The 12,334-nt window shown below is 46.4% G+C and overlaps 1 protein-coding gene across 1 annotated transcript; it reads right to left on the reverse strand.

The window, feature by feature from the left end:
- Window positions 1-10,831: 10,831 nt before the first annotated feature.
- Window positions 10,832-12,331, reverse strand: LOC120232154 (metallothionein-3). Its single transcript, XM_039232647.1, has 3 exons — window positions 12,165-12,331; window positions 11,853-11,918; window positions 10,832-11,077 (listed from the first exon to the last, which is right to left on the reverse strand). Exons 1-3 carry the CDS (start codon window positions 12,301-12,303, stop codon window positions 10,968-10,970), a joined length of 315 nt encoding a protein of 104 aa, XP_039088578.1. The 5' UTR covers window positions 12,304-12,331; the 3' UTR covers window positions 10,832-10,967.
- Window positions 12,332-12,334: the final 3 nt, after the last annotated feature.

Below are 12,334 nucleotides of genomic sequence, written 5' to 3' on the forward strand. Positions count from 1 at the left end.
GATTCAATCAGGGCCAGAGAGGAGGAACATCAGTCCTGCTGGAAGGAGGTAGTTAGGAAGGAGAGAAGGTCTTTGCCAGGCAGGGGAGGGGAAGAAGTTGTACTCCAGCCTGCGGAAGAAGCAGCCAGATGGAAAGTTGGCATTGCCCTGGAACGTGTGGAGGGAAAACCCCACGAGAACTTTCTTCCCCAGTGTGCTTTGAGGGGAAGAGTGGAGGGAGCATCCAAATTCCTCTCTGAGGAGGCACAGCCTGCTCCCTTGCTCATGTGTGTCTGGCTTGTGGGTAACGGATCTTAGATCATCGTCCTAGGAATGCCCGGTGTGTCATCAGATGAGTCAGCAACCTCTGGTCGCTGGAAAGTTCTTGGCAACTTAGGGAATGTTGTTGCTGCAGCAGAGAGTTTAGTGAGGAGGCGGGCAAGGACAGGCTGTGCTTGTAGCATTTACTCTAAGGTCCTGCGGAAACGTCACTTCCTCTAGGGAACCCGTCCTGAACCCCATGCTCCGTCAGGTCGCCCGTAGAACGTGCTGGTAAACAACCTGTCTTTTTCCTTCCTGGCACTTTCCATGTCTGTAATATGCAGGAAATTGTGTGGTTCTTGGAGTGATAGCTGTGCCCCTCCCCCATTCCAGCCCGTCACTGAAAACAAGAAAGGTCATTGCCCCCCAACATGTGGCTCTGGCCCCAGGCACAGGGCCAAGTTGGCAGTAGGTGCTTACCCAATATTTGTCACATGAATTAATGGGGGTAATCCCATGAATGTCCCCTCCATCCCCAGACCCCACCTTGCATTAGGGCCGATTACAAAATGAAAATAAAAAAACTTTTTCCACCGCCCTGGGACCTGTGTGCTCACTCAATGAAAACGCCAAGCAGGGCGGGAGAGTTGAGCCATCAGAGGGACTAAATTCTAGTGGTCGCTGCCGCTCACTTGCTGCTGATTGACCTTCGGGCAGTTATGTGCCAGGGCCCCTCTGAGCCTCAGTTTACTCATCCTGTCAAATGATCCAATTGTATAAGAATTTGAGGGTCACATGCAAACTCTCTGAGTTTAGAGCCAAGATCTCAGAAATCTATGTTCAGCAGCCCTGTGGACTAGAGCATCGAAGGTCTGCTCTTGGAGCAGTGGACAGGTTTTATTGTTGTTGTTATTTAAATATACACACGTTATCTGCAAAATTCCTGGTTTCTAATCAGGCGGTCACTGGTCTACTCAGGGGAAATAATCCAACTCTATGAAGGGACAATACGGCTTGTTTTTTGCGCCCAAAGTCTTAAATCTAGCATTGGGTCTGGGCCATTCACGTTGGCAGTAAAATTTGCTTCCAGGCCTTAGCTGTCTGCCTTGAATCATTTTGACTCTGTGAGGGGAGGCATGACCAATCTGCAAAGCGGAGGGGGTCTGGCCCTAGTCTTGTTCATCGACATGCCCCCTGAAAGCCTCACAGTGCTTGGGACATGCTGGAGAGGGAAGACCTTGCCATGCATGCAGGGCTGAGGCAGGGAGATGAGAGGGTGAGGGACATGAGGCCAAGCAGCATTGGGTGAGGAAAAATACTGCCCCCTTCCACCCCACCAGCTAATCTGATATGAGTCATCAGCAGGAGTGAATGATGTGGCCCTGGCCTGCATTAATAGAAGTATGCCATTTAGAATGAAGGAGGTGAACTTTCACTCTCGTTTTAACTGCAGAGGTGGATGTTTATAGTTCTTCTGCACAGCCATCCATTCATTCTTCCCTTGTGGCAGTACTCTTTGTTTTCCTTTGTAGAATCTCTCCTCTCTACTCTTGGGCCATATGCTTGGATGGTGTTGACCCCATCCCTGGGATCCCAGGCCATTCCACCTCCCTGGCCACAGTGATTGGCTCTGATTGAGTCATCCAGCCATGAACCGAAAAGAATCACTAAAACTTTTGCCAGGAATGCTGGGAAAATGGAAGTTACTTTCAACCCGAGAGGACATGAAGCTGAGTTTCTAAAGCCTTTTGACTCCATGAGAAGAGCCTGAAAATAAAATCATAACAAAGGAAATGGAGACCAACATCACTCGAACACCTGAATCCAGCCATTCCTGAAACCATTGTGAGTCCGTCATTTCCTTTTTACTTAAGTCATTCTGGATCAAGTCCTAACTGACACCGTTGGTCAGACCACCCTGTGTGGTGTGTTCCTTGTTGGGCTTCCACCGTCCAGAAGACAGTTGATCACAATGGCCCTAAGACTCAAAACCCCGTCGTGGGAACAACAGTGGGGAGTCATGGACAGGATCATTCTGGAAGAAAACTGTTACCTTCAGATCTTTGGATGGTGGTTGCTCTGGTTATCTACAGCTATGCAACAAATTGCCCAACACTTAGCAGCTTAAACAACCATTTTATTGTCTTTCTTGGTTTTGTGGGTCAGGAATTCCAACAGGGTTCATTTGGGTGATTGATTCTCTCTCTCTTTTTTTTCAATGTTTTTATTTATTTCTGAGAGAGGGAGAGAGACAGAGAGAGAGAGCGTGAGCAGAGGAGGGTCAGAGAGAGGGGGAGACACAGAACGTGAAGTAGGCTCCAGGCTCTGAGCTAGCTGTCAGCACAGAGCCTGACGCAGGGCTTGAACCCATGAACCATGAGACCATGACCTGAGCCGAAGTTGGACGCTCAACCAACTGAGCCACACGGGTGCCCCTGATTGATTCTCTTTCATGTATTATTGACTGAGGTCACTTGGTGGCGTTCAGTTGGTGAATGGGCTGGTCTGGAGATCTAAGACGGCCTCACTCACGTATCAGGCACCCGGGAACTATTGACTAGAGCTCCCACAGGTGGCCTCTTCAGCATGGCAGCCTCAGGGCAATTGGGCTCCTTCCATTCCGTTCAGAGCTCCAAAGGTGCAAGGACAGAGGACCAGGACACAGGAACAGTAGCTGTGAGTTTCTTAAACCCTGGGCCCTGACACTAGCATGGATCAGTTTCACCACATTGTTGGTCAAGCAGTTATAGGTCCTGCCGTGCAGATTCAAGGGGAAAGGAGGAAGGCTCCTCATCTTGATGGGAGGAGTCAGTGATTTGTAGGCATCTCTAATCTGCCGAAGTACTTGTGGGGGAAAAATACGGAGCCGTGCACCAGGCCTGGTGTCAAGGACATCCTGAGTTTATTTCACTTGGACCTCAGCGTAGCTCAGCAAGGCAGATGCTGTCATTATCTTCATTTTATAGATGAGGGCCTGGAGTTACATGGCCTGTTCAGGGTCACACAGCTGTAAACAGCCCTGGGATTTGAACCCACGACTTTCTGACTCCACACCCTCGTGTTTATGCCATGCTGAAAAGAAGACATTAGGCTTGTACTCTGCGGTCCCAAAGGCAGACTCTGGCCAAGGGTGGGGATATAGGGTTAAAGGTTCTGCTCTACATGGCAAAGGCCTTTCTTGAAATGAGAGCTGATCATGACCAAAAGGGACCAGCTTGGAAGATAGTTTCTTGTCACCACAGCAATAGAAACAGAACCTGGTGATACCAGCATTAGATAGGGGGACAGAAAGAGGTTAGGTCCCTTCCTCCCGGGAGATCCTGTAATTCCATGGTGCCTGTCACACCATCTTAACTCTTCTCTTTCCACTGACCCTGCCTTCCTTTTGGAGGTGTATTACTTATCCATTGCTGCGTAACAAACTCAGCAGCTAAGACAACACACGTGTTACCTCATAGTTTCTATGGGTCAGGAATGCAGGCACAGCTTAGCTAGGCCCTCAGGCTCAGGGCCTCTCATGGACAGCAAGCAGGGCGTCAGCCAGGGCCACAGTCATCTCAAGAGTGAACTGGGACAGGATCTGCTTCCAAGCTCCCTCATGGGGTGGTTGGCAGGAATTGTGCCCTTGGGGGCTATTGTGCTGAGGCCTTTGGTTCCTCATAAGCTGTTGGCCTCCCTTGGGTCCTGGCCATATGGGCCTCTGCATAGAGCATCTCACAACAAGACAGTGAGTAAGCTAAAGGGCAAGTGAGAGTGCCAACGGCAAAGTGTGATCAGATGGAAGTCACAGCCATTTTTACCCGAGTGACATTCCATTGCTTTCGCAACGTTGTATTTGTGAGAGGAAGTCACTAGGTCCAGGCCACACTCGAGGGGAGGGGCCACCCAAGGGCATGAATAGTGGAGGGTGTCATCACTGAGGGCTACCTACAGGCTGCTTTCTTTGCCTAAAATGCTCTCTCCACCCCGTCCCTTTCATCTGCTGGGTCTCAGCTTGAAGGTCATTTCCTCAGAAAAGCATCCCTGCGACCCAAAATACCTGAGTCTCTCTATTATCTGCAAACATGCGCCTTCTCTGGCACTTTTTGCAATGACAGATACTCTGATAAAGCAGCTAATATTTCCACAATCCAGATCCTGGGCCCAGTGCTCAGTGCTCTACATGTGCGAACTCGCTGGATTCTTCTGACAGCTCCAAGATGATAGGGGCTGTGACCACCCACATTTTGCAGAGAAACAGGCTCAGAGAGGTTAAGCAACATTGCTGAGAGTCAGTGGCCACAAAAGGGCCCAACCAGGCAGTCTATCCCCAGAGCCTGTGCACTCAGGCCCCTCGACACACAGCCTCTCCCAGCAGCTAGCACTGTGTGTTCCACTCCTAAATATCTAACCAAAAGAAATAAAAATATACGTCCACACAAAAGACTTGTGCACAAATATTCATAGCAGTTTATGAACATAGCTATTATTTGAAATAGCCAAAAAGGAAAACAACTCAAACATCTATTAACTGGATGGATGGTGAATGGATAAATACAATGGGGTATATCCATACATTGAAATACCATTCAGGGGTACCTGAGTAGCTCAGTCAGTTAAGGGTGACCTGACTTTGGTTCAGGTCATGATCTCACAGTTTTATGAGTTTGAGCCCCACATCATGCTTTGCACTGACAGTGCAGAGCCTGCTTTGGATCCTCTGTCTCCCTCTCTCTCTGCCCCTCCCCTACTATCTCTCTCTCTCAAAAATAAATACATAAACATTAAAAAAAAAAAAGGAACACTATTCGGCAATAAAAGAATGAATTACTAAGACATACAACTACATGGGATGGCTCTCAAAGACATTATGTTATTCCATTTGTATGAAATTTCTGGAAAGGCAAACTCATACAGAGAGAAAGCAGGTCATTGGTTGCCTAGGGTTGGGGGTGGGAGCAGGGATTAACTGCAAGTGGGCACAGTAGAACTTCTGGATGATGAAAATATTTTAAAACTATACTGTGATGATTGTGGCACAACTCTAAAAACTTGCTAACATAATTGATTTGTACACTTACAATGAGTGAATTTTACAGCATGTAAACTATATCTTGAAAAGGGGGTTAAAAAAAAAACGAGAAAAAAGATTTTTACCAGAGGGCCAAAAACTTTGAGAACTTTCTGAAAGATAAAAATGCAGATCAAAAACAAAGGATCAGTGGCCAAAATATATAAGGAGCTTCTACAAATCAACAAGAACACTACACACAAACGAATAGACAAACAAAGGACTTGAATCAGTAGTTTACAGAAAATGACAACCAATGGCCAATAAAGCATTGGAGAGGTGCTCAACTTTACTGTTCAAAGGAAAGGTGTCATTTAAAATCTAAGATGTCATTTTTCACCCATCAACTTGACAAAAGATTCAAGGTTAATACTCAGGGCTGATGAGGGAATGGGCACTGAAAACTCTCCAACATTGTTGGTGGAGTGCAAATAGGAACAATCCCAGTGGAGAAATTTTGGCAAGATCTATTGAAAGGCCTTTTTCTTGTGCTCCAGCAATTTGATATATCAGCTTACAACTCAGAGAAGCTCACTGTCACGTGCACAAGAAGGAGCCATGCTCTGCCTGTTGGGAGAAGCCACCTAAATATTCCATCCATTCATCTGTTCAGAACATTTAAAAATGAACTATGATACAATCATTCCATGATATACTCTACAGCAGTTATTAGCTTTCTATGTCCTAACATGGATATATCTTCAAGGCAAAGTGTTGAGTGGAAAAAAACAAAAAACAAAAAAACCCAAACTTGTGGTATTCACTTGCACACCTAGAAATTAGCCAAACAGAACTGAATACAGCTTCTTTGTAAAAGGTTAATATGGGGGCGCATGGGTGGCTCTATCAGTTAAGCGTCCCACTTCAACTCAGGTCATGATCTCCAGGTTCATGGGTTCAAGCCCTGCTTTGAGCTCTGTGCTGCAAGCTTGGAGCTTGGAGCCTGGAGCCCGCTTCAGATTCTGTCTGTCTCTCTCTCTCACTTTCTCTCTCTCTCTCTCTCTCTCTCTCTCTGCCCCTCCCACACTCATGCTCTGTCTCTCTCTCAAAAAATAAAACATTAAAAAAATTTAAGAGAAAGGTTAATGTGAATAAAACTAAAGATCTCCTTGAATGGGAAAATCCCATGCCTCACAGACTGTATATATATATATATATATTTTAATTTCCCTTTTTATGTACTCTATGCACTGTTTATATTATACTCTATGCACTGCTTTAAATGTTTGCGGTGGCAGCTTTTGTTTTTGTTTTGTTTTTTACTTAATCATAAATTATGGTGTTTTCTCCATAGCCTTCCAGAGCCTTACATCATTCTTTTTTTTTTATGTTTATTTATTTCAGAGAGAGAGAGAGAGAGCAGGTGAAGGGGCAGAGAGAAAAAAGAGAGAGAATCCCAAGGAGACTTCATGCTGTCAGTGTAGAGCTGGACAAGGGGCTTGATCTCACGAAACAAGAGATCGTGACTTGAGCTGAAATCAAGAGTTGGACGCCCAACTGACTGAGCCAGTCAGGCCCCTTACATCATTCTTTTTATTAGATGGTCACTATGACCATTTTTATACTTCCCTACTAATGGGTATTTAGCTTGTTTTGAGGCTTCTGCTAATACAATGAAAGTATAGTGAACTTCCTGGGTTGAAGATACACACATTTTACGTTTGAGTAGCTACTGTTAAAATGCCATCCAAAGTGGCTGTACCAATTTACACTCCCTCCAGCAGGGGACGGAGATTCATAACCATTTCCCTATCCCCTCACTCTTAATAAAAATAACAGTCTTCTACCCTTTTGCTAAACTGGTGGGCAAAATGTTATTTTGATTTGCATTTCCTTGATAGATATGAGATTGAATATTATTTCATTTGTCCTTTGGCTTTTCAAGTTTATTTTCCCATGAATTGCTAATTTATATCCTTGGAAATTTTTAAATCACGTTGTCCATTTCTGATTGGTTTGTGTGAACTTTTTATATATTATAGATACTGGTCTCCCCCCCTCCCCCATCACACACACACACACACACACACACACACACACTGTATTTGTCAGCTTGGGCTGCCATAACAAAATAGACTGCGTGGCTTAAAGAACAGAAATTTATTTTCCTACAGTCCTAGAGGCCGGAAGTCCCAGATCAGAATGCAGGTAGGGTTGGTTTCCCATGAGAGCTCTCTCCCTGGCTTGTAGCAGGCACCATCTTGCAAGAGAGCTGTTTGGTGACTCATCTGAGGACACTAATCCTAATCCTATCATATCAAGGCCCCATGCTTGTGATCTTATTGAACCTTAATTACCTCCTTACAGGCCCTGTCTCCAAACAGTCATATTGGGGATTCAGGCTTCAGCATATGAATTTGAATGGGATATATTTCAGTCTATAGCACATATATATAGCAACTATTTTCTATTGCCATGTAGCTTTGTTTATTTTCTTGTGGTATAAGCCACAGAACATTAACTTTAATATCTTAACCATTTTTATTTTTTTAAGTTTATTTATCTATTTATTTTATTTTTTAAAAACTTTTAGCAATTCTACACCTAATGTGCGGCTTGAACTCATGAACCTGAGACCAACAGTCACACGCTCTTCCGACTGAGCCATCTAGGAGCCCCTGTTAACCAGTTTTAAGTGTACAGTTCAGCAACGTCAAATACATTTAGATCATTGTGCAACCAATCTCCAGAACTCTTTTCATCTTGCGATACTGGAATCCATACCCTCTAAACAATTTCCCATCCCCCTCTCCTCACCTCCTGGTAAACACCATTCTACTTTCTATCTCAATGAATTTGACTGCTCTAGGTACCTCGTATAACTAGAATCATACAGCTTTGTCTTTTTTTGTGACTGGCTTACAACTCCCCATTGTAGCATAAATCAAAATTTCTTTCCTTTTAATGGTTGAATAACATTCCACTGTAAGCAAACATTATGTTTTGTTTACCCTTTCACCTGTCAGTGGATATCTACCTTGCTTCTACCTTTTAGCTATTGTGACTAATGCTGCTATGAATACGGGTCTACAAACATCTCTTTGAGACCCTGTTTTGAATTCTTTTGGACATATACCCAAAGGTTGAATTGCTGGGTTATATGGTGATTCCATTTTTAAGTTTTTGAAGGGTTGCCACACTGTTTCCACAGTGGCTGCACCATTTTACACTTCTGCCTGTAGTGGACAAGGTGCCAGTTTCTCCACATCCTTGCCAACACTTGCTTTTTTTTTTTTTTTTTTATAGTAGTCATCTGCTGTGGTCTGAATGTTTGTGCTTCTTGGGGTCTTTGGGCGGTGGTTAATGAGGTGGAGCTCTCATGAATGGAATGAGTGCTTTTATAAAAGAGACCCCATAGAGCTCCCTAGTCCCTTCTGCCATGTGAGGATACAATGAGAAGTCTTTGACCCAGAAGAGGGCCTTCATTTGACCATGCTGGCACTCTGATCTCGGGCTTCTCGGCTCCAGAACTGTGAGAAATAAACTTCTGTTGCTATATGCTACTCAGTCAATAATATTTTGTTATAGTCGTTTCAGCAGACAAAAGCATCATCCTGAATATGAGGTGATTCAGGTTTGCTTTGATGCTTTTTATATCACAAGGCAAGCCAGAGGCAAGAAAACAAGCATGGTTAGGTGTAAGGGGCTGATTTGAGTCAGTTAGCCTGGGTTCAAATCCTGATTCTACCACATTCTAGCTATGTGACCTGTTAGAAACAAGACAACAGGTCCAAAATGGAGTCACTTATGCGAACCCCCATGTCACCAAACAGAGACTTAATTACAGTTTTGGTTCTCCTAGGAATGGTATCTTAAACCAGTCAGTCGGGGACCGCCTGAGTCAGCACTAGTTAGGTTACCTGCCTGATAGACTCCTGCCATCTCCTAAAGGAACTTTGCAATAATCAACTTGGTTTTTTTTCCCTTTCTCCCCTCCTATCTCTCTTCCTTCCTCCCTTCCTTCCTCCCTCCCTCCTTCTCTCTCTCCTCTTCCTTCCTTCCTTCCTTTTTCTTTTTCTTTCTTTCTTTCTTTCTTTCTTTCTTTCTTTCTTTCTTTCTTTCTTTCTTTCTTTCTTTCTTTCTTTCTTTCTTTCTTTCTTTCCTATTATAACTTCATTGTTCCCGCTCCCTTCTGCCTGTAAAAGTCTTTCGTTTTCTGCAGCTCCTTGAAGTTCCTTTCTATCTGCCAGATTTAAATCAATTTTTGCTTAAATAAACACATATACCTCAGCTTATTCTTTAACTGACCTCATGCAAATTACTTCAAGCTCTATTGCCCCAACTGTGAAATGGGTATAATAGTCACACCATTCTTTCAGAGTTTAAGGATCAAGGAAGATAATGTACTTAAAAGGGCTTAGCACAAAGTGAACTCAAATGTTCGATCTTTCATGTCTTATTTAAAAGAATCATCTCCACCCTAGAGGAATAAACATTCTCCTATTTTCCCCTTCTAATTCTTCTCTAGTTTTGATTTCACACCTAGGTATTTAAGTCAATTGAAAAGAAATTTTCGCATGATATGCAAAAGGGTAGCCAATTGTTCACTGACTAGTGTTTCCTTTTGCCACTGACTCTATCATCTCTTACTCTAGCTACACGGGGTCCATTTTTGGACTCTCCTCTCTGCCCAACGGATCTATTCCTGAGTGGACACCACTTCCTAGAGCTTTAGAAAGTAATGCTAGCAGCTGAGAGTGAACCCAGTTTGTTGTTCCTTTTCAAAACTGGCTTTTCTTGCACACGGTTTTTCTAAACTCAGCCTATTAGGTCTTAAAAATAAACCCTGGTGGGCTTTTGAAGGAACTGTCCTGAAAAACTAATTTGGAGGAAAATTGATGTGTTTACAGGATGGTGTCCTCTCACCGGGAAACCTTTGTCTCCCAGAATTCTGTTTCTCCCTTCTCAGCCAACCCAGGTAGAGCTGAGTGTTCTCTTTCACCAAGGATCGGATCATAACCACAATGGATAAAAGCTCTTATTACCCTACCCGCCCTTGGAGAAAAAGGAGCTTGGAGACAAACGGCCAAATGAAGTAATTTGAACAAGGAGTTGACCAATCGGTTTTGGGGAGACAGGCTATTCAGGGTGGTGACCTTGGAAACGCTTCTGACGGTTTGCCAAGACAGGCCCCTGGGCCTCCTGGACTCTCTCCTCTGATGGCTCTGACAATGGGCAGCTTTGCAAGGAGCAACTAGAGAATTCCAGAAATCACAGGGCTCTGGGACTGGGGCCTGGTTTTAATCCCCCCAAACCCACTGTACATATGAAGAAAGGGAGGTTGAGAGGTGGGAGCAAGAGACAAATATATGGGTCTAGTCTCCCCCGCCATCCCCAGAATTGAGCTTGACTTAGCAGGAGGCTTGAGTGCCATCTGAAGGTGGGGGAGAATGTACCCCGTCCCCAGAGCTCCATCCCGGCCCCAAACAGAACAGTGGCCATGTCTCAGGATTTCACTTTTCCATGGGGCAGTTCCCTCCCTCCCATTAGGCTCCCCCTCCCCCCACCTCCTTCCCCTTTAAGAAGAGACCAGTCCTTGGCTTATGCCATTCATAGGGTTTATTGTCACTTGCCAGCGGTGGGCAGAGGAAGGGGACACACAGCCAAGCCTCACCACAGGAGAGGTGGCACCGGACCACCCAGCACTCCCACTCGGTTCACACGGAGGGCCGGGTCCTCACTGGCAGCAGCTACACTTCTCGGCCTCAGCCTCGGTGCCCTCGCCACCTTTGCACACACAGTCCTTGGCGCATTTCTCGCACTCCGCAGGGCAGCAGGAGCAGCAGCCTGCAGACCAGATAGAGAATGCCCAGTCCCACGGCCTCTCCCCGCGTCTGTCTCCACCAAAAAGGAGGGGGGAAAGGAGGGGTGCCAGGGGCCCAGGCACTGCCCCCTTCCTGGTCTCACACGCAGTTTGACTCAGCATCTGTGGCACTACCGAGGGGGAGGAGCGCCCAGTAGGTCACCCACAGCCCCTTGTGTGGGCGCAGGGGAGTCCTGGGGATGGGGTGAGGGGTAGTGCTGGACCTTAAGGAGAAAACATCACGGGTAAACAATGGCCTTGAAAAGGGACTTGAAGGATAAACCTGGAGGAACAGAGTGTAGGGGGTCCAGGGATCGGTGGGAGGTTCTATGGCTAGACTCACACACCTCCCACCTCCCACCCCCCAAGCATATTGCACTGCTTCCAGGGGACTTGGGGGAGGTCAAATTGAGGGGACCTCAAAGGCCTGAGAGGGGCCAAGGGACGAAAACTCCAGAGCGAGCCCCCAGCTTCACCACTCCCTTCTCCAGGCACTTGAGGTTTTGAGGTGAGAGTTTGGACCAGGGTAGCCAGTCTCCATCCTAGCTGCCCGTTAGAATCCGGGAATATACAGAAACATCTGGGCCCAGGCATATTGAACCAGTCACCGGGGGCAGGGCCTCTCCAGGTGGATCTGTCTCAGTAAGAGTTAAAAGCAATGTAGCAAGGGATCTGGGAGTCTCTCCATCTTGGGTAAGCAGATGCTGACTTCAGGGAGCAGGGGGGCAGGGAAGGGTGGGGGGGTTCCCCCACACTCACTCTTCTTGCAGGAGGTGCATTTGCATCCCTCACACTTGCAGGAGCCGTTGCAGGTACAGGAACCACCTAGAGGCAGGACGCCACAGGAAGGGTTAAAGTGCTATAACTGGTGTGAGGCCAGGCATAAAGGAGGAGGTGGGGTGCCAAATCTCGGTGCCCTTTGGGACATGGCCATATCTACCCTTCAACGAGGTTAGAAATGGCAAACATGGAGGGTACCTTCCCCCCCAAGGTCCTTGAGCAGAGGTGCAGGGCATCCGATTCTTTGCAAGTCAGGGACGCGCTGGGCCCAGGATGGGGGCGGGGGCTCACCAGTAGTGCAAGGGCAGGTCTCGGGGTCCATGTCCAGAGGAGCCGCCGCTGGAGGAGGTGAACTGGCTTCTCCCGGCAACTGGACGCACTGGTGGCAGCAGGTGGCGAGGCTTTTATAGCCCCAGGCGGGGGCGCGCATGCACAGCCCGCTCGCGCGCGGCGCCCCCTCT

This window comes from Hyaena hyaena, unplaced genomic scaffold, assembly GCF_003009895.1.
Source record: "Hyaena hyaena isolate Hyena2069 unplaced genomic scaffold, ASM300989v1 scaffold_68, whole genome shotgun sequence".
Classification (NCBI taxonomy): domain Eukaryota; kingdom Metazoa; phylum Chordata; class Mammalia; order Carnivora; family Hyaenidae; genus Hyaena; species Hyaena hyaena.

Bases quoted from the DNA above. Each gene is read 5' to 3' on its own strand.
- LOC120232154 (XM_039232647.1), bottom strand. From the start codon at position 12,303: ATGCGCGCCCCCGCCTGGGGCTATAAAAGCCTCGCCACCTGCTGCCAC. The intron at 11,919-12,164 runs GTGAGCCCCCGC...TCCTGCCTCTAG, and splicing joins GACCTGCCCTTGCACTACTG to GTGGTTCCTGTACCTGCAAC. The intron at 11,078-11,852 runs GTGAGTGTGGGG...TCTGGTCTGCAG, and splicing joins ATGCACCTCCTGCAAGAAGA to GCTGCTGCTCCTGCTGCCCT.